Source organism: Oncorhynchus mykiss, chromosome 13 (genome assembly GCF_057628025.1).
Source record: "Oncorhynchus mykiss isolate SJ-2025 chromosome 13, ASM5762802v1, whole genome shotgun sequence".
In the NCBI taxonomy this organism is placed as follows: domain Eukaryota; kingdom Metazoa; phylum Chordata; class Actinopteri; order Salmoniformes; family Salmonidae; genus Oncorhynchus; species Oncorhynchus mykiss.
The window spans coordinates 52,823,039-52,845,985 of record NC_143034.1 but is presented as its reverse complement, the minus strand read 5'-3'; the positions used below and the strand labels follow the sequence as shown (position 1 = coordinate 52,845,985).

General features: G+C 44.9%; 1 protein-coding gene across 50 annotated transcripts in view; it reads left to right on the top strand.

Annotated features, from left to right (window-relative positions):
• LOC110486474 (nuclear factor 1 X-type-like) overlaps positions 1-22,873 on the top strand; it is a 174,858-nt gene extending 151,985 nt beyond the window's left edge. For 11 of the 50 annotated variants that reach the window (XM_090196646.1, XM_090196643.1, XM_090196640.1 and 8 more), the window contains 5 exons: positions 35-109; positions 12,442-12,617; positions 13,657-13,804; positions 15,106-15,197; positions 17,850-22,873. In XM_090196646.1, coding sequence (XP_090052772.1) covers positions 35-109; positions 12,442-12,617; positions 13,657-13,804; positions 15,106-15,197; positions 17,850-17,864 — 506 coding nt within the window. In that variant the 3' untranslated portion in view covers positions 17,865-22,873. Of the gene's footprint in view, positions 1-34; positions 110-4,427; positions 4,557-12,441; positions 12,630-13,656; positions 13,805-15,105; positions 15,198-17,849 lie in introns of all 50 variants that reach the window. The other 39 variants (XM_090196638.1, XM_036941175.2, XM_036941173.2 and 36 more) reach the window with 7 other exon arrangements.
• Positions 22,874-22,947: the final 74 nt, after the last annotated feature.

Sequence of the window (22,947 nt, the reverse complement as noted above, 5' to 3'; positions counted from 1 at the left end):
TAACTGTGCCCTTCTCTCCTGTTTGGACTTCCAGTGCAGCACCATTTGGCCAGTGTGCAAGAGAGGAAGATAAAGCATGAAAACGATGGCGTGCAGTTTCCTTACCATGGTTAGAAATCATTGCACTCATATATACGTATTGTAATCTATACTGTACATTAACTCTCAACTTGTACTGTATGCATCTCTCTCTCTCTGCTTGTCTATTTTTCCACACTTCCTAGCGAGTGTTCTCTCCGTCCCTCTCTCTGACCCTCTCTCCGTCCCTCTCTCCGTCCCTCTCTCCGTCCCTCTCTCCGTCCCTCTCTCCGTCGATCTCTCCGTCCATCTCTCCTTCCCTCTCTCTGTCCCTCTCTCTGTCCCTCTCTCTGTCCCTCTCTCCGTCCCTCTCTCTCTCTCTCTCTCTCTCTCTCTCTCTCTCTCTCTGTCCCTCTCTCTCTCTCTCTGTCCCTCTCTCTCTCTCTCTGTCCCTCTCTCTCTGTCCCTCTCTCTCTCTCTCTCTGTCCCTCTCTCTCTCTCTGTCCCTCTCTCTCTCGCTCTGTCCCTCTCTCTCTCGCTCTGTCCCTCTCTCTCTCTCTCTGTCCCTCTCTCTCGCTCTGTCCCTCTCTCTCGCTCTGTCCCTCTCTCTCGCTCTGTCCCTCTCTCTCGCTCTGTCCCTCTCTGTCCCTCTCTTGCTCTGTCCCTCTCTCGCTCTGTCCCTCTCTCTCTCTGTCCCTCTCTCCATTCCTATCCTCTCTGCTGCCGTTGGGTTGTTCTTGTTTCTCTCCCAGATATCTGTTGTGGTTTGTGGAAGTACCAAAGCCTTTTGGTAACCCAGTAGCTTCACCAAGTCTATTACTACCTCTCAAACACTGTGTCCACTTGCTAAGGTAGAGGGCTTGATTAGGGTTGAATCTTTTCTGATTCGGGCTGCCAAGAAACTGTAACCTATTGTTCATTGATTTAATTGATTTCAATGTATTTTTTGCACTCTTTTTGCATTCGCTCATTCAAAATTCTAATTTCAGTTAATTTACATTGCAGAAGAGTTTTGAATTGCAGTCATTTAGTAATTTAGTCAGCAACACATGCATCAGTGGTATAGCCCTGTGAGAGTGGGTAGAGATTCTAGAATGAGGCCCTGTCTCCTGTTGAGTTGCTGAGAGCTTTACCCAGTCAGTTACTGAGGTGGTGCTGTTCTGTGCCCCCTCCCACCTGTCATAACCTCCACTCAACAGTGGACACCTCCTCCAACAGGCAGGACAGGAAGAGAAATACATCCCAAACAAACAAGACTAAATGCACTCAGGTGTGCCGTCAAAGCACAAGGCACCGTCTGTCTCTAAAATATTCCACATGTACAAACACACATGCATGCACACGCACACACACACACACACACACACACACACACACACACACACACACACACACACACACACACACACACACACACACACACACACACACACACACACTCCCAATCTGGAGAGTAGCAGCGTTCCGGTCCAGATGGTGCTTCCATGTGTCTACAGCAATGGGAGCTACTGGGTTACAGCAGACATCTGTTCTGGTGGTGGTGGTGTATGGGGAGGAAGGGGAGAGGGTTTCAGCTCCCCTCCAAAGGTGATTCACTACCTGAATGGAAGGCTCTGAGGCATATGAGGTGATCATGTAATTCATCATTACTTTTGCTGTCTCCTGCTCTGCTGTCTCCAGTGCCTGCTGAGGGGACATTGATACGCCTCTATGCATTTCCATTGGTTGTTTCCTTCTCCTCTCTCACTTCATTGCAAGCTCAGCCCATCACTGTACTGTAGTCAACGTATTGGTCTGAGATAGCTTGTGGAAGGAGATATGTGTGGTAGGGAACATTGTGTTTTTGATGATGTGCATGTGTGTTGATGGGAGTGAGCTGTATGTATATGTGTCTGTGTTCTTTTTCCTGGTTGTGGGTGGGGAAGTCACGCTCCACTGACAGTTAGGTTTTTTTGTGGCAGCCAGCTTGTTAGCGTGGCGAGGCTGGAGGGTCATGGGAGCAGTTGATTGGCTGCCAGTCTGCCCAAGCCATGTGCCAGGAGTTGGTCTGAGAAATAGCGCAGAACAATCGATCGTGCTCGCTCACGCATACAAACGGGTGCAAGGAAACACACTGATACACAGGCACACACACATACATTCAGAGAGAAACAGAAACTGGAAGAGAGCGATCAGAGTAACTTCTGTTAACTCTAACATGCAAATCTTTCCTTGGGCATCTTGGTCTTGTCCTCCAGCCCAGCTCTTCACCCAGACATTGCATTTGTTACGATAACTAAACCAAATCTATCACAGAGTGCACAATCCCACTTTAGCCTTGGTGGTTATATTCAGCATGTCCACCCTGAACATTTGTCTCATTCAGCCAGTAGCGGTTCACTGGGTGAGACACATTCCTATTTTAATGTCCCAATCCTCTTAAAGTGCCTGAGTGCCATGCTGTGTTTTTATCATCATTAATACCATGCCACCAAATGGATCATCACACTCCCCACTCCCACTTGGTGTCACACATTCCTGCCTAGCAGAACATACGTGCCCACCTACCCATTTCTATACTTACCAATGCCCACGCAGGCCCAGCTGCAACGCAGCAGTCAGAAGCATTGTGGGTAATTGTTGTGATCAACTGTTTCCCGAAGTAACACTTCAAAAACGTATTTCAGAACGGCTGCCCCGTTAGAGTTTATATGCTCAGCTTGTAAAAGCTATTTCAGCATCTCCCGAGGCCGTACTGAAACTATCCCCTTTTTATTCTATGTGTTTGTTTTATTTGTGTGAATATGTGTCGTTTATGGGACTTCTTGCTAGTCAGGTTTTTTCTGTTTGTGAATTTGTTAAAAATAGTTTTTGCGTGCGTGTGTGTGTGTGTGTGTGCACATAATGTCACAAACTGTGCAGTATATGTGTGACTCAGGACATGCAAGTAGAAAAATGTGTGTTTGAGTGCAAAGGTATTTTTATTTCTTATTTTGATAGTTATTCTCCAATGCTTGATTTCATTCTTTGAATATCGTGGCTCCCTGAGGTCAAACACACCACTTGGCAATGGTCACAAACCCTACAATTCTAAATAGCCTGTTCCGATTACCTTACATCAAAATAATTTCCCTCAAACCCTGCCTCACGAGGCCTTGATCATAAAACAGTCTCTTTACTCTGCAGCTCTTACACATTTGGCCATGTTTCTGGGCCAGTTGGTAAGCCTGGCCTATACTTAGTGTGCCTGTTTTTACCAAACTGAAGAACAGTTCATAGTCCTGAAGCCTCAACTGACATTTATAGAAGTAGGAGGACACATTGATATGTTGTTAAATATATGTGCAGGCGATGCCGTCACTCTTCCACTCCCTTACTTTCTCTCACTCTCTCTCCCCTTTTCCATCCATCCTTCATTGGCGTTGGTTCGTCTGCTTGCCACCCTGACTGAACAGTTTGTGTGTGTGTGTTCTGTATCTACCATATCTGTAGGAGATGCATTAACACAAGGCAGCCGAGTCTCCCTCCCACCAGCCCAGAGTTACATACAACTGACAGACTAACTTTACAAGCAGTAGGCCACTAAATTAAAGGACATATTGATATCTGTTGGCAGGCTGCAGCTACAGTATATCTGAATATAGCTACACACAATGTGCCACAGAAACACATTCTGGCCTAGCTGTGAAGCAGTCCAAAATCACACTCCTTGTAAACAGGTACATTAACAGTGCAGTGTGTGGGAGGGAGGATCTATTCACAGTGTTGTCATATAGCTGGAGGTCCTGCTGTCTATAGGGATGCTGGGTGCTGAGATCACTGCTGGTGTGGGATTGGTGGTGGGATGTTGTGTTTTTTAAAGTGATTTTCCTTGTCCTCCTATACCCTGAGACAAGCACTATCAATGGTGAGGTTGGGAACTGGATGCATGCTCATGGACTCCACGCAGAGGACCAGTTACCACAGCAAGGCACAGTAGAATGCCAGTGATCAGAATCCTGTCTTTCGCTCATATACTCCAATGGTGGCAGCAATTATAATGCCATTGCAATTCCCAGCTCTCTCTCTCTTCCCTCTGACACTGTGCCCCAAGCCTTCCTCTGAACCTCCCCACCCTGCGCCGCTTCGAAACAACTCCCTCCCCCCTGGACCCCCACTTTACTCTACCCTGGTTCTGATATGCTACAGCACAGAGACTGTACACTAACAGAGAGATATGGAGAGAGAGAGGTTGATCCATCGTTGTAATCAATCGATCCATTGATTTCAGTAGATGACAATTAATAAAGCCCATGACATTTTTTTAAGTAGAAGTCTTGAGTCTAAATTTAAGTCTACAGTTAAGTTGATTTGATAGAGCAAATAGCCACCAGCCTGTTCATTAAACCCACGTCTCTGTTGTGCCATTTTGTTGATCCCATTTTTGCCAGGACTCTCCTCGCCTGGTTCTCTTAAGAAGCCGGGGAAATTCGATTTCAGCGCCCTGTCGCAGCAGACGAGGTCGCCTCGCATGGTGTTCACCCACCACCCGCTGCCAATGCTGGCGGGAGTGAGACCAGGTGAGACCCCCCTGACAGACCTCCCTGCCCATCCCCCATCCCCTGACCCAGACCCAGTGGAGGGGTGGCAGTGAGTGGTGTCCGTAGGGGAAGGCTCTGCTGTCCCACCCTGTGAGGAACAACGGCAGTAGAGTTATGTTTTTGAAAGAAACCTGAGGCACAGAATATACAGTGCATTCGGAAAGTATTCAGACACCTTTGACTTTTTCTACATTTTGTTACGTTACAGCCTTATTCTGAAATTGATTAAATAGTTGTTTCCCTATCATCAATCTACACACAATACCCCATGATGACAAAGAAACAACTGGTTTTTAGAAATGTTTGCACATACAAAAAAATGTTACATAAGTATTCAGACCCTTTACTCAGGACTTTGTTGAAGCACCTTTGGCGGCAATTACATCCTCAAGTCTTCTTGGGTATGACACTACAAGCTTGGCACACCTGTATTTGGGGAGTTTTTCCCATTCTCTGCAGATCCTCTCAAGCTCCGTCAGGTTGGATGGGGAGCGTCGCTGCACAGCTATTTTCAGGTCTCTCCAGAGATGTCCGATCGGGTTCAAGCCCGGGCTCTGGCTGGGCCACTCAAGGACATACAGAGCCTTGTCCCGAAGCCACTCCCGCATTGTCTTCACAGTGTGATTAAGGTTGTTGTCCTGTTGGAAGGCTTCACTCCAGTCTGAGGTCCTGAGCACACTGGAGCAAGGTTTTCATCTGTACTTTGCTATACCTCAATCCTCTAAAAGTATTTTACCCCTTTTTCTCCCCAATTTCGTGGTATAAAATTGTTTAGTAGCTACTATCTTGTCTCATCGCTACAACTCCCGTACGGGCTCGGGAGAGACGAAGGTTGAAAGTCATGCGTCCTCCGATACACAACCCAACCAAGCCGCACTGCTTCTTAACACAGCACGCATCCAACCCAGAAGCCAGCCGCACCAATGTGTCAGAGGAAACACCGTGCACCTGGCAACCTTGGTTAGCGCGCACTGCCCGCCACAGGAGTCTCTGGTGCGTGATGAGACAAGGATATCCCTACCGGCCAAACCCTCCCTAACCCGGACAACGCTAGGCCAATTGTGCATCGCCCCACGGATCTCCCGGTCGCGGCTGGCTGCGACAGAGCTTGGGCGCGAACCCAGAGTCTCTGGTGGCACAGCTGGCGCTGCAGTACAGTGCCCTTAACCACTGCGCCACCCGGGAGGTCCCTATACCTCAATCCTTACTAATTTCCCAGTCCCTGCCACTGAAAAACATCCCCACAACATGATGCTGCCACCACCATGCATCACCGTAGGGACGGTGTTAGGTTTCCTCCAGACGTGACGCTTGGAACTCAGGCCAACAAGTTAAATCTTGGTTTAATCAGACCAGAGAATCTTATTTCTCATGGTTTGAGAGTCCTTTAGGTACATTTTGGCAAACTCCAAGCAGGATGTCATGTGCCTTATACTGAGGTGCCTTATACTGGCTTCTGTCTCCGCCTGATTGGTGGAGTGCTGCAGAGATGGTTGTCCTTCTGGAAGGTTCTCCCATATCCACAGAGGACTTCTGGAGCTCTGTCAGAGTAACCATTGGGTTCTCGATGACCTCCCTGACCAAGGCCCTTCTTCGCCGATTGCTCAGTTTGGCATGGCAGCCAGCTCTAGGAAGAGTCTTGGTGGTTCCAAACTTGTTCCATTTAAGAATGATGGAGGCCACTCTGTTCTTGGCAACCTTCAATGCTGCAGAAATGTTTTGGTACCCTTCCCCAGATCTGTGCCTCAACACAATCCTGTCTCGGGGCTCTACGTACAATTCATTCGACCTCAGTGCATGCACTGTCATCTGTGGGACCTTATATAGACACGGGTGCCTTTCCAAATCATGTCCAATCAATTGAATTTACCACAGGTGGACTCCAATCAAGATGGACTCCATCTCAAGGATGATCAATGGAAACAGGATGCACTTGGGCTCAATTTCGAGGCTCATAGCAAAGGAGCATAGCTAAACCTCAGGTTTGTCATTATGGGGTATTGTGTGTAGATTGATGAGAAAAATAAGGCTGTAACGTAACAAAATTAGGGAAGAGGACTGAATACTTTCAAATGCAAATTAGGCTAGAGTATAACATCGTTGTTCCTTCCTGTACCCTGTAAAGAGATCAGTCTGTGGTTGGGTGACTGGGTGAAGAGCCTCCATTCTGTACCTCAATTTCTCTGACCACCACCTTCCCTGATCACCACCTCCCCGAGCCACACTGCCCCAACCCACAACTATGGTCTTACAACTGGTACATGTAGTTATCATGATGGGCACATGATTTATTGGCTTCAATACGTTATTATACAGAGCCTGATAGAAACTTGGTGTACAGCCCTACATTCTCATGAGTCCTGTATTTTTTAGAGAAGACATTTGTTCTTGTTCTGTTGAGTATTTCTCCTGGCTCACGGCTGACAATGTCTTGCCATTTTCCCTTAAAATGCTTTAGGCTTATGCCGTTCACCATCAATTGTTTTGTCATCTACCTCTTTCTTCTCCTCTCTTTCTTCTCTCTCTCTCTCTCTCTCTGACTGAGACGCCTATGGCCTATGGCCGGGGAACCCAGGAAGTGAAGAGCTGTTATTGTGTCTGGCAGTGGAACATGGTCATTGTGGTTATTTCAACCATCGACAAGGATCTCATGATGAAATCAGATATCAACAGTTGCCACAGGGCTGTAACCGGGACATTTGCATTCTCAATCGTATCAGCTCAAAGCAAGTCTTTGTGAAGAGTGAACAGCTCACCATAGATAATGAGCCTCTGAACTCATCTGAACTCCCAATTCAAAGCTAAAAGTTCCTAAATTGATCAGAAGCAGTCAGGTTGACCACTGTGTAATGACATCTACCTCAGATATGCTGAGATTGCCTCCTACACTCTTAGAAAAAAGGGTTCCAAAAGGGTTGCACCCATAGGAGAACCCTTTTCAGCTGTACCCATAGGATAACCCTTTTTGGTTCCACATAGACCCCTCTATTGAAAGGGTCCTACATGGAACAAGTCTGGTTCTTCCTTTGGAGCAATTGCCAAATGCCTGAAAGTACCACGTTCATCTGTACAAACAATAGTATAAACACCATGGGACCACGCTGCCATCATACCGCTCAGGAAGGAGACGCGTTCTGTCTCCTAGAGATTAACGTACTTTGGAGTGAAAAGTGCAAATCAATCCAAGAACAACAGCAAAGGACCTTGTGAAGATGCTGGAGGAAATGGGTACAAAAGTATCTATATCCAAAGTAAAACGAGTCCTATATCGACAGAACCTGAAAGTCCACTCAGCAAGGAAGAAGCCACTGCTCCAAACCCACCATAAAAAAGCCAGACTACGGTTTGCAACTGCACATGGGGACAAATATCATACTTTTTGGAGAAATGTCCTCTGGTCTGATGAAACAAAAATAGAACTGTTTGGCCATAATGACCATCGTTATGTTTGGGGGAAAAAGGGGGCTTGCAAGCCGAAGAACACCATCCCAACCGTGAAGTACGGGGTGGCAGCATCATGTCGTGGGGGTGCTTTGCTGCAGGAGGGACTGCTGCACTTCACAAAATAGATGGCATCACAAGGAAGGAAAATGTATATGGATATATTGAAGCAACATCTCAAGACATCAGTCAGCTCGCATTGATGTCCCATCCTGGATGAGCTGCACTACCAAGTTAAAGCTTGGTTGCAAATAGGTCTTCCCAATGGACAATGACCCCAAACATACTTCCAAAGTTGTGGCAAAATGCTCTTTCAGAAGGAATGGGCCAAAATTCACCCAACTTATTGTGGGAAGCTTGTGGAAGGCTATCTGAAACGTTTGACCCAAGTTAAACAATTTAAAGGCAATGCTACCAAATACTAATTGGGTGTATGTAAACTTCTGACCCATGGGGAATGTGATGAAAAAAATAAAAGCTGAAATAATTCTCTCTACTATCATTCTGATATTTCACATTCTTAAAATAAAGTGGTGATCCTAACTGACCTAAGACTATATAATATATTTACTAGGAACTAGGAATATTTACTAGGATTAAATGTCAGGAATTGTGAAAAACTGAGTTTAAATGTACACTGCTCAAAAAAAATAAAGGGAACACTAAAATAACACATCCTAGATCTGAATGAATGAAATATTCTTATTAAATATTTTTTTCTTTACATAGTTGAATGTGCTGACAACAAAATCACACAAAAAGTATCAATGGAAATCAAATGTATCAACCCATGGAGGTCTGGATTTGGAGTGACACTCAAAATTAAAGCGGAAAACCACACTACAGGCTGATCCAACTTTGATGTAATGTCCTTAAAACAAGTCAAAATGAGGCTCAGTAGTGTGTGTGGCCTCCACATGCCTGTATGACCTCCCTACAATGCCTGCTCCTGATGAGGTGGCGGATGGTCTCCTGAGGGATCTCCTCCCAGACCTGGACTAAAGCATCCGCCAACTCCTGGACAGTCTGTGGTGCAACGTGGCGTTGGTGGATGGAGCGAGACATGATGTCCCAGATGTGCTCAATTGGATTCGGGTCTGTGGAACGGGCGGGCCACTCCATAGCATCAATGCCTTCCTCTTGCAGGAACTGCTGACACACTCCAGCCACATGAGGTCTAGCATTGTCTTGCATTAGGAGGAACCCAGGGCCAACCGCACAAGCATATGGTCTCACAAGGGGTCTGAGGATCTCATCTCGGTACCTCGGTCTGATAGCACAGTGGGTCGTCAAGGATTTCGTACTGAGGAAAGTCTTATTTCCTGCTCATGATTGTGCTGTTTGTCATACCGCTCCTGCCATTTCAATGGCATTTGAGAAAATGTTTGAAACTTGGAAACATGAACACACTCCTAGCTCCATTCGAACAACTGACTCGAGAAATAAGATCATAAACTGCGCCTGCAGCAAATGTGATACCCTCTGTCATGGCATTGAAACGCCTGGTCAACAAAACTGCCGACACAGGCTGTAAACCAGCGATTCAGTGGCATTCTCTCTTTACTGTGTCACCACCATGCTCGATGCCATGTACAAGGACCGCTACTTCGATGCAGACAAGAAATGTGAAATGTTACATACACAGCTGGACAAGATGGAAACGGACACAGTGACAGTGCCACCGAGGAAGAGAGGCCACAGACAGACACAGGTGAAACTTCACTGCTGGACATGTATGATGAAATCCTGGTTGAGAATGAAACGACTGAACAAATTAACAACGAAACAGCACAGCAAGTAAGTGAAATAAGTAGGTTTTGATTATGTTTTACTGATAATGGAGACATGCGTAATTGCCAAAATGAAAGTGGAAAACCACACTACAGGCTGATCCAACTTTGATGTAATGTCCTTAAAACAAGTGAAAACGAGGCTCAGTAGTGTGTGTGGCCTCCACGTGCCTGTATGACCTCCCTACAACGCCTGGGCATGCTCCTGATGAGGCGGATGATGGTCTCCTGAGGGATCTCCTCCCAGACCTGGACTAAAGCATCCGCCAACTCTGGGACAGTCTGTGGTGCAACGTGGCGTTTGTGGATGGAGCGAGACATGATGTCCCAGATGTGCTCAATTGGATTTAGGTCTGGGGAACGAGCGGGCCAGTCCATAGCATCAATGCCTTCCTCTTGCAGGAACTTCTGACACACTCCAGCCACATGAGGTCTAGCATTGTTTTGCATTAGGAGAAACCCAGGGCCAACCACACCAGCATATGGTCTCACAAGGTGTCTGAGGATCTCATCTCGGTACCTAATGGCAGTCAGGCTACCTCTGGCGAGCACATGGAGGGCTGTGCGGCCCCCCAAAGAAATGCCACCCCACACCATGACTGACCCACCACCAAACAGGTCATGCTGGAGGATGTTGCAGGCAGCAGAACGTTCTCCACGGCTTCTCCAGACTCTGTCACGTCTGTCACATGCTCAGTGTGAACCTGCTTTCATCTGTGAAGAGCACAGGGCGCCAGTGGCGAATTTGCCACTCTTGGTGTTCTCTGGCAAATGCCAAACGTCCTGCACGGTGTTGGGCTGTAAGCACAACCCCCACCTGTGGACGTCGGGCCCTCATACCACCCTCATGGAGTCTGTTTCTGACCGTTTGAGCAGACACATGCACATTTGTGGCCTGCTGGAGGTCATTTTGCAGGGCTCTGGCAGTGCTCCTCCTTATACAAAGGCGGAGGTAGCGGTCGTGCTGCTGGGTTGTTGCCCTCCTACGGCCTCCTCCACATCTCCTGATGTACTGGCCTGTCTCCTGGTAGCGCCTCCATGCTCTGGACACTACGCTGACAGACACAGCAAACCTTCTTGCCACAGCTCGCATTGATGTCCCATCCTGGATGAGCTGCACTACCTGAGCCACTTGTGTGGGTTGTAGATTCCGTCTCATGCTACCACTAGAGTGAAAGCACTGCCAGCATTCAAAAGTGACCAAAACATCAGCCAGGAAGCATAGGAACTGAGAAGTGGTCTGGTCACCACCTGCAGAACCACTCCTTTATTGGGCGTGTCTTGCTAAATGCCTATAATTTCCACCTGTTGTCTATTCCATTTGCACAACAGCATGTGAAATGTATTGTCAATCAGTGTTGCTTCCTAAGTGGACAGTTTGATTTCACAGAAGAGTGATTGACTCGGAGTTACATTGTGTTGTTTAAGTGTTCCTTTTTTTGAGCAGTGTATTTGGCTAAGGTGTATGTAAACTTTCGACTTCAACTGTATGTCATTCCCATGCCTGTGTGGAAGTGTTTACTGCGTTGTTGTTGTTTTGTGTCGTAGATCCAGGGGGTTTGGGGTATAGCCCCCCCCCCCCACCCACCTCTCCAGAGAGCTTGGCCCTAGCCCAGTCTCTAATGGGATTAAGGGGGACTAAGGGAGCGGGGAGACGGCTACACCGGGGTAGCATGGATCCTGGCAGGGAGCGATGTGCTGCTTGGCTGGGGGGTACAGGGTCCTGTCTGGGGGTAACACACTGGAGTTGGCAGCCTCACGCGGGCAGCTGGAGGCCCTGCCGGGTGGGGCAACACTAGAGGGGGTAGACTGGCACATCAGAAGAAAAAGGGAGAGGGTGCGCCCCTCTAATACAAATCAAGGAGATTTGGTAATGATATTACATCTGACAGAGAGGGCTTTGTGTCTCATTCAAACGTTCATTCACACCTCAGTCTCCATATTCAGCTCGGCTGGGTGACTTAAAGCGAGATACTTTCTCACCCTCTCATGCAGGCACAAAAGAGAGCTTCTGTTTTCCCCTACAGACGCAGCAACACCGGGACATTTAAACCCCCACACCTGCACACAACCAAATAGATATCATCCAAGTGTAGACCACTAACACATGCACATAAACTCACACGTACAGTGTGAACATAAAGATTAGTCTTGTCATAGAGGATTTTTGGAAAGCAGCTTGCCTATTTAAATGCCAAATTGCTGTGGCGCCTGTGAATCACACCCACAAAACAGCACACAGACACATTAAGACGTTCTAATTTAAGACGATGCTCAATGATCTCTTTGTGCTTTTTATTTTTTTGTGTGGTTTGGGGACTGCTTTTGTAATGTAGACCATTGCGTTTGTGTGCTTGATTATGTGTAAGAATTTCCTGTAAAGCCTCATTCTTTCTTGTAATACATTTTCACCCTCAATCTATCATGATTTGAAGAAATAAAACTCCAATTTGGACTGATGTCACTCAATGTGCCGGTCCCTGGGTCTTAAGATGTGGCCGCTGTTGACTGTTTTAAACTAAAAGCCCAGTGAGTGTTCACTGCTGAACTGCATGTCTCGCTGTTAATCTCTGTTGATCTCTTATTCACTCTCCCTCCCTTCATCTATCTAACTAACGTATGTCTCTTCTCAGGGAGCCCCCGTGCCTCAGCCTCTGCCCTGCACTTCCCCTCCCCCTCCATCATCCAGCAGTCCAGCCCGTACTTCACCCACCCCACCATTCGCTACCACCACCATCCTGGACAGGACCCCCTGAAGGAATTTGTGCAGTTTGTCTGCGCTGATGGTTCGGGACAGCCTGGCGGCCAGGTAAGGTTTGATGTAAGAGAAGAGTTCAGAGGCTGAGTGACACCAACCACTTGTACATTAATATAATCACACATGGGACAACAAAAGATCAATGAAGGCAGTAAGAATAGAATTCCACGAACGTCTAATGTGTGGCCATGCAAACGACACAAACATTACTAAATGAAGTTTAGTGATCGGTGATTATTAACACTGTATAGACATGTACTGTTTTCCTGTGTAAACACCACACTGAGTACAGTACTGAGATAGAGACCACAGGTTTGTTTGTGTTTCATCACTTGCGGACACCATTTGCTGTTAAGTATAGATACAGTATGATAGGAGTGAAACTGTAACAGTGAAAAACATGAAAACCTTTAAGTTATGTAGTATGCAAAGTAAGGAAACAGGGTTGACTTTCTGTTAAATTTTTTAAAAACTTAAACCAATTGCCAAACTGTTGCACCAGTGAGGAGAGAAAGCAAAATACTACTATTGACAATTTCCTGTTGGTCCAGGGTTTTCTGTACTTAATCTTTTTTCCTTGTCCTGTGCTCTTCCAGACCCTAAGGTTCCCTTTTTTCTTTTGCTCCGCCCACCCCCTCAGATTATGTAATCATCAGCACGAAAGCCTACAATCACAGCACATTTCAATCGAGCATACATGTTCTGTCTTCCGTTTTTATTGTAATTATTATTTTGCGTGCTGTTGGTGTCGTGTTTTCTTAGTGGAGTATTTTTCCCATGTTTTGATTTGTTGCCATGTTATGGACAAACCCCACCACCAATTGTGCTCTCACCCCACTCCCACTCACCCCTCCACCATGGACCACCCCAGAACTCCCCTATCAACCCTTGTGGTGATTATTATTTTGTACACCTCCATAAATGACGCAATGCACATACATCATTCGTTTGGCTGTTGTTTCCAACACCCCCACCTCTCCCACCACCCATCTTGGATATTTTTTGGACCTGGTCTCTGGAGCTGCGCTCTCTCATGCCGTGTGCAGGTTGTCACATATCGCCCTCCTGACCCTGTTTGTGTTGTCCGCAGCCAAACGGGAGCGGCCAGAGCAAAATGCCGGGCTCCTTCTTGCTGCCTCCACCTCCCCCAGTGGCCCGCCCAGTGCCCCTCCCCATGTCCGACTCTAAATCCAGCAGCACGCCTCCTGACGGCGGACTGACCTCGCCCACATCTCCGTGTAAGTGACCCCACAGACCAAGTCAGAACCAAACCACCCCCAGCCAGCTCACCTCTCACCTCCTTCACCGTCTGGGATCATACTGACCCTAGAGTTATGACAGAAGCCTGTCACCATTCTCCACTGATGACCCTTTTGTGGTGTCCTCCAGGGCTCTATATTTGGCCCACCCTCTTTCTCTTAGAATGCCCATCCTGAGCCCTGCCTTGAATGACACTAACCCTTCCTCGATACCCCTGTGCCTCTGCCCTCACAGATGTTGACGCAGCAAATTGCCATCCTGGTTTTCCTCCGTTTGTTTTATTTATCTCATATGGCCAGCCCCCGAGATGTCAGTTGAGATCGGAAGTAGTCTAAAATAGAAATAGTTTGATCCATTTCCTTTTTGTCAATTTCACTAGAAAATATCAAAACATGAAAATAATATTTAGAGTTATATTTTACTTTTTAGTTGAATAGATATATATATTTATTTTTTTACTGAGTTGGTGTTGTTTCTTTGAAAGTCAGACAGAGTTACTGAAGGGGTGTGTCCATTAGAAGGGTGTGTCTAGCTATGGGACGTGTCTGCCAAAATGTTTCTCACCTATGACAGGAGGGGCACTGGACGGAGCACTTTTCTTTCTTTATCCTTCTCTTTTTTTATATTTCAGATTTTTGTGTTTTGTTTTATGCATTTCTTTCAACCCCCTCAATCAATGTCTCAAAGTCTTATGTATTTTATCTATGTTACTGATTCTCAAACATGAGGGTTCCAAAAGGGTTCTGCGTCTGTCCCCATAGAAGGACACATTTTGGGTTCCATGTAGAAAATATTTCTACCTGGAACCAAAAGGGCTTCTTCAATGGGTTCTCAGCAGAAGAACCCTTTTTGGTTCTAGATAGCACCTTTTTTTCCTCAAAGTCTACTTAACGCATGTGTATGCTACTAAATAATACAGACTTACACACACTACACACACACTACACACACACTACAGCAACTTTCCAGTATCAGATTCCTGTTAGAAGGGTTTGTAATAACAACCTTCGTGTTGCAGTCTATATTGACATCAAACTGCCCTAAATTTGGGACCAGGATTATAGTTTGGAGAGGTCCGGCTCAGTTCAGTAGCCCTACTCTCTGATGCGTAGGGGGACTTACAGTAACAATTATATGTGTGATGTCAGGTTGAGAGCTTAAAGCAGTATTTTCATTGCAGTATTTTCTGAAATTGTTATGAAGTACAATGCTCCATAATTCATTTTTATTGAACACAGGCTGTGGTTTGACCATTTCTCCTTTCTTTGTCTGTCTGCAGCTTACTCCACGTCAGGGGCCCCAGCTCCCAACAGGTTTGTCAGCATCGGATCACGGGACAACAACTTTCTAAACATCCCGCAGCAGACACAGGTGAGCAAACAGCTTTAGGGCTCGATTCAATCTGTATCGCTGAAGTTTGCGATTGAAATGTCATTTCCGATTGAGTCGACATATGCAGCGTTACCATGACTACAGTCTCCGCTAACTCAGGAACATTGCCTTTACATTTCTATCGTGCTGTAGCACAGCTCTTCAGCGCTACGGATTTAATCAAGCCCTTACTCTCATCAACACTACCAAACTACTGCATTAGCACATTAGCGCTTTCTGCTGCTTTCCACAGTGTGTATGTGCTTCCGTGCGTGTATTCATGTGGTGTGCGTGCATGAATGTGTATTTTTTGTGTGTAGGAAACCTGTCTGTTTTCATTGAGATTATCAGCCCAACTCAGGAAACTTACTTAGGTGAATGGATACATGCCAAAATATTTCTTATTCCCAAACTGCCTAACTACTCCCTAAATCTCACTGGTGTATTTCCCCTCCCTCTCCTCATCCCATGATTTGTTGTGGATGTATGTTTTACCGTGTGTGTGGTTTACCGTGTGTGTTAAACTGACCTCTCACTGTTTATTTGGCCCATCTGGACCCTACCCCTCAGGCAGCGGGCTCTCTCTCTCCACTGCACTGCCTCTCGCTCATATGCCTCCTCCATTACCCACTGCACTTTTCTCATTAGTGTCCAACCACACCCGCCCCGAGCCAGCTCTGCTCCACACTCCTCCCCACCACATGGAAACCATCTGAAGCCCTCTGCTGCTCTCACCCTCCATCCCTACACTCCCTCTATGCTCTCCCTCGGCTCTCTCTCCCTCCTACCGCCCCTCTTCTTCCCTCTCTCTCCAGCTTCGTAACAGGCCCTGTTTGACTAACCCACCCCGCTCATGAGGCTCACCTTACACCACCGTGCCAACTCTACGGCATTTTGTCCCTTCTTTACTCTCTTTCTCAACAAACTCCGAACTATTCACACACATACACACACACACACACACACACTTCCTGTGTAGCCCTCCAGTGCTCTGTGCTATTGAGTATATTGTGTTTACAGTATGGTTTTAGTTTTCACTGGAGAAATGAAATTGTATAGGGAGCTTTAATTGGTTGCATATGTAGCTCAGAAATGACATTGTTAGCATAATGTGCCTTGTGAAAAGTCTGTTTGCTGTGACTGCAGGGCCTGAATAGAACTCTCACTCCCAGAGCAGAGATATTTGGTCTCCAAGTACCCTCTGGTGGCAGCAAGGGAGTTCTACGGCCAGAGGAGAGAGGAAACAGGAGAATGAGGGAGAGGGAGAAAAATAGTGAAAGAGGGGGAGAGGGAGAGTTTCAGCACAGCCCTCAGAAGTCATGTCCCGACTGTCTGGTTGCCTGCAGCAACCAGACATGATGTCATAGCCACTTGAACTTGAGAGGGGATGCTGGGGGAGGAAGGCGTGGGTAAGGAAAGAGGGTGGTCACTACTGCCAAGGATTCCAGAGAGAGTGCTAGAGGGAGATGGATGGAGAGAGAAAGACAGAGATAGTGTAACTGACAGGGGAAGAGTTACAAAGTCCATAGGCTGCTGGGACAGAGCCTGCAGCAAGATGGGGGATGAGGGAGGGCAAGAGGCAGGAGTTGGGGGTATTCAGGCGACCTGTTAGAGTCAAACAAAACAAACGGCACCTCCCCGGAGGCCCAAAGTTTCCAAGGCTCCAGAATGTTGGCCAGTGTTGACTGGTGCCAGATCCCGGCCGGTGACCCAGTTCTGCTCTATTTTCACACTGAGCGGGAGAAACTCAATCTGAATACAGGGAGCGCCAGACATCTCTCCCCCCGCTGCATGTGGACTCAACTGAGTCCAGTAAGGAATAACAACAGCCATTAGCAGCAGAGCCAAACCATACTCCCACAGCATTATAGTACAGTACAGCCATGGACAGTCAGTCAATATAGCTGGGAGTATTTCAATATGACAAGGGGCTGACAACTGTTGACCATTGTTAGTGTGTGGGCCTCTAGTGGTCAATTGTGGAAATTAGTGTTTACTTATTTTAAATGGTACACATTTGAACCTGAACTTAAAACTTATTCAGGATCGGTGGGTCCCCGACGGGATGGATGAGCTAATGTGATTAGCATGAGGTTTTAAGTAAGCTTTCTGCCAATCAGATATGTCTAAATTCTTGTTAATCTAACTACACTGTCCAACTTAGAGTAGCTATTACAGTGAAATAATATCATGCTATTGTTTGAGGAGAGTGCACAGTTATGAACTTGAAAAGTTGTTAATAAACCATTTAGGCACATTTGGGCAGTCTTGTTAAAAAAAAATGAATTGTTCATTGGATCAGTCTAAAACTTTGCACATACACTGCTGCCATCAAGTGGCCAAAATCTAAATTGCGCCTGGGCTGGAATAATACATTATGGCCTTTCTCTTGCATTTCAAAGGTGATGGTACAAAAAAGCTTTTTTCTTTGTATTTTCTTTTACCAGACCTAATGTGTTATATTCTCCTACATTAATTTCACATTTCCACTAACTTCAAGGTGTTTCCTTTCAAATGGTATCAAGAGTATGCATATCCTTGCTTCAATGCCTGAGCTACAGGCAATTGGATTTGGGTATGTCATTGTAAGCGAAAATTGAAAAAAAGGGGCGGATCCTGTTAACAATGTCCTCTTTTTTTTCTATTTAACAGTCTTGGTTCCTCTGACATGACCTGTCTGCAAACCAGCGTCTAGAATCTTTCTTTACAATTGGGAATTGAAACATGGAAAACAGAAAAATAACCCACAGGAAATTGCCCAACGATCCTAATGTCTCACATAAAAAGTAAAGCAACCCAGGAAATCTTAGCATGATACTAGTAGGGAAACTCTGGACCCAATTACCTAAACAGACGGAACCCCCCATTTTTAAGACGGGAGGATCATAGGATTTGGGAGAGGCAGAGGACAAGAAGTCATCTCTCACATCCAGCAAAACACGGCAACACAAAAAGAGGAACCTGAAGAGAAAAAAGGTCACATTCTACTTCGGAACAAGGACACATTGTGCAATGGCTGGGAAAAGCAACTATTCAACAGTCAAAAAAACTGACGTAGGAGTGGGGATTGAAATTGAAGGGAACATCCAATCACTCTCTTGAAGGCACAAAACACGGCATCATTTAAATGCGGTACGCTCCCCACTGTCAAATCACCCACAAAACAAACCCATTAGGTTCCAGTGAAATACGTAGCAGTCCATGCTACTGTGATGTCTCCCTGTCACTCAACACACTGTCAATTCACCAATATTTCCCAGTCTTATAACCATTGACCTAATCAGCCCCACTACTAACAAGACAGAAACCATGCCAAACATATCCTAAAGGTTGCACTACAAGCTGAATTAACACTAATATCATGTCCACTATTACACCTACATGGCATGGGGGGAAAACAGGCTTACCTATGATTGTATTATTATTATTATTATTAGTGAAAGAGAAAAAAAATGGATATGAGAAGTCTCAGCCCACAGTTCAGCAACACAAGGCCTCCACTCTAACCAGCATCCCAGCAGAAGAACCCAAACCCAAGTAAAGCAAAATGCCCAGTTCACTCTTGCAAAACTACAACCGTGACAATAATCAAGTGCTAAGTATATCCACTTTCATTTGAATGATGAATGCCATTTGTAACATATATATATATATATATATATATATATATATATATATACACACAAACACACACCGGGCCCAAGTGGTGTTATTACGTCTATGACACATGCTATTCACACGTTTCCAGTACACTCTTTTTGCCCCTTGTAGTAGACACAGAACCCAACACACATACTTAGTTAAAAACACAGGCCTCTGCTTTAATATCCTGAACTACACAGCTACAGTAGTAATATTCCCTTTTGCACAGAATTGTTTTATTTTTTGTTTCTTCTCTTATTGGACTTGTCCCTCAATTTGTCAGCTTTATAAAATGTTGTGTTTGAATGACAGCACCTTATTGAGAAAAACAGTGGTTGGGAGCGAGACTTCGAGTGGTATTGCCAGGAAGGGTGATTCAGTCAGTGTTCAATACCATGTAGTGAAACAGTGACATTAGGTTGCTGAGGGCCCAGAGCCCACCTCCCTCCCATCTCCCCGAAGTTGACCCTTTTTGTTTACACTCCCAGACTGCCCCTGTTCCAAGAGCAGAGAGCCACGCTGCGGAGCAAAATAATGATGTGACATATTTCTTCCCATGTTTGGGAAGGAGAGCCTGGGTTGAAGTCAGAGGTCATATTGAGATGGCAGAGTGCTATGGTCGCCTCTTTTCCCTGACACGATCTCAGCTCCCCATCCTATCCAGCCTGTTCATTCTGTTCAGTCAGCCCTTATAGATCAAACTGCCCTAAAGATACCTTACCAGCCAAAAGTTCAACCTTTTGAAATCAAGAGGGACAAATTTAAATGAACACACTTTGCACAGCGGCACTTGACAAACTCGCATGCAAACGTACAGTATAAGTAGCAGTTACAAGCACCCAGCCCAGGCCAGATTGACTGTAAAGGGAAATCTTAATTAACATAGGGCAATCTCTGAGGAAACCTTTTGTTTTTAATCATTCACTTTTTATTTGAATTCCTAACATTACTACGATTCAGTTTGAAAGTGATTTTTTTTATTAAGGAACATCAGCTCAAATCACCAACCTCACAAAATAACTGGACTGCCTGGTCATGTACTTCACTGCAGGGAAACAATGTTGCCAGATGGCAACCATCTCATCAGCTTGATAGAGAACTAGCACTGCTGAATAAGAATTATGATGGCTATGGTGATTTCTTTTCTAATCTATGGAAGTGCCTCTGTCCCATTATGCAATTTGTTAAACGTGAATTCAGGTTATTTTTCTCACATATAAGCTAATAGTGAATGGTGGTGAAATGCTATGTCTGGGGAGAAAAACAGTGACAGCTCACTGAATAATTGCAATCATCTTTATATATATATATACACATATATTTATAGATATATACATTTTTGTTTTTTGCAAAATAAGCTCTGTGGCAGTCTAGTTATTTTTTGAAGCATGGCACAGTGAATTGATGCATCTTAAATATCTGATTAGAGCAAAAGTACCAGTCCCTATACCCACATCTAATAGCATAAAGTGTCCATGGCAAATACTATAGATACATGATTTATATAGCAAACAGTAAAGTGACGTGGTCAAGGGAAATAACAGATTCGATTTTGGTTATTATTTTTTTTTTTGGGGGGGGGGGGGGGGGTATTGTTGTTGAATAAAATGTATGTGTGTTGATTGAGCCATGTGCAATGCCTTGGGTAGATAAATTGTGTTTGTCTGTTAGAGATTGTTTGAGGGTGTCACGAGAAAAGAGAGGCTAAACCCTCTATTTTTTTTGTTTTAAGTCCACTAGCTCCGGGACTCTAAACACGAGGGCAGACAAAAAAAATCCCAGTCTTTGTAAATTGAAAATTAATTTGTATTTTTTTCCTCATTCATTTAAAATGTTTTATTTGTAATGATTTGTTTTCTACATCTGGGAGGGCTGAAGGAACAATTTAGCAAAACAAAAATATATATCACTAAATTAAACAGGTGCTTTTTACAAAATAAAGTACATTCAAACTCTTATACATAAATAGTAATGAACAAAATTAAGTGTTATCATAAAGCACATTTTAGGAAACATGCATTCTATTTCTCTTTTTGTATTTACCAAGGGGGGAGGGGTTCATTATATGAAAAAGTTGTGATAAAGGCATTTTTCTTCAACCTTTATCCCAGAGAACCGTTTTTTTTTTTTTGTTTGATTAGATGGTTATCCTGACAATGGGATGATGAACTAGTGGAAAAGGCCTGACGTAATGGACATCTGGGCCATGTCAGTATCACCAGAGAACTGACTAAAACATGACCTATTTAACAGATGAATTGCAACTTGCATCCAATTTTCTAAACTGTGGACATGTTTAAAACTGGCCAACCGAAGTAATCAAGTTTGGGACACAGACAAGATCTTCCCCATTTTGGGAGATGCATCAGAAATGGAATCCATTTTTCTAAGTGTTAGCTCAACCACAAAGTGATTAATAGCATTTGGAGAGATGGGAGGTGTAACGCGAAATACATTTTGGTAGATTTAGTTGATTCCTATCTCAAACCCAAACAAGGCGAGGGAGTGTAAGGTATATTTTGAGCACAGCAAGGATGAGAGCAGGATTAATTCAAAGAAGTGAACCCTTCCACTCCCAATCCGCAGTGTAAATGATTCTAAATATTTGTTTGGTGATGTAGTGTTAGAATCAGAGCATCTTAAAGGTTGTCCCTAAAAAGTGCCTTTTGTTCACAGACTCCATCTTGTAATCCTGAGTGCCCGTCTCAAAAAAGTCCCCTCCTTCATATTTCTTCTATATCCTCTCCTTCTTCAAGCTTTTCAAAGCAGTATATATAGTACTAAAGGAAATTGGTGTGATTTAGTTATTTTTATTGTTGAATAATTAAGAAAAGCAAAAAAAATAAAAAATATATGTCTTGCTTCTCTTCCTGTATCTTGTCTTCTGTCTCTCTTGGACACTGGAGTAGTCTGTAGCTGCGTTACCCTCCTTATCCCTCCCCAAACCCCTTTTCTCTGAATTGAGGGGTAAAAAAAAGCTAAACTTTGTCTGAGCAGAATGCAGTTAGCTCACGTTTTTCTTGTTTGTACGCTTCACATTGTATACCATACCGATCTCTTCAGCTTCTCCATTGAACAGTTAATGTAAGTGAACAAGTTACACCGGGTGGGCTCTTGGGGTGTGGCGAGGAGAGAGTCTGTGAGGGCGCCTAGTTTTTCAGTGGGATGTATTTGATGACATATCACAACGTGGAGATAAAATACACATCGGAATATCCCTCTGAATGGGCAAGGGGGCTGCATGGCAACTGGGGTAGAATAGGCAGGTTTGGTTAATTCTTGTTAACCATTTTTTTTTACAGAATTGAGTTGCGTATCTCAATGCTACATTGAGACCGTTTAATGATGCACCTTTCTAGAGGTTGTATGAGACCAGCTATTAAAACAAGTGAAAAAGGACCTGAAATGACTAAGCGTTCTTATAACTGAATGGTTCCATCCCACGTAGACTGGCAGGCTCAGATCCACAATCAAGAGAACCGTTACACCCATTTACTAGAACCCCAAATGAACAGTGAGAACAATTACAGACTAAAGTCATATGTAGTAGACAGTCAAAGCACCTTGAAATTCCACCAGCAAAATCAAGAGCAGGCTTGATAGAGGGCCTACTTGTTTCCTACAAGAATATGCATGTTTTTATTGTAAGTGATTGAAGCCAGCAGCAGAATTAGCCTTGACAATTAAAGCGCCCCAGTCGAGAAGCCAGAGTGACAGGTTTCAGTGTGTGCTTTGCTTGGGCAGAACTTTGGTTCCTAGCTATCTTGCCCTGCAGCACCAGAGTTGTCTCTCCCTGGCCACCCGTCGTTTTAATTTTTGTTTTTAAAAGTGCGTAGGGCCATGTTTAGTGTTGTGTAGAGTGAACCCCCAGCTGGCCTTGCCCTCCACCCCCCTCAGTGCAGCTTCCCTCCCTCAGGAATACACCTCCCAGAGCCCATGGTGAAATGCATGTGTTAATTACAGTTTCTTTTCCATAATAATAAAAACAGTTTGAAAAGAGCAACACTTGAATAAAAGGATGTTTTTGACTGTAACTCACCTGTTTCTGTCTGCTTATTTTCAGATTGCTATTTGATTAGGTAGGTGGTTTGCCTGTGCTGGGGATGAG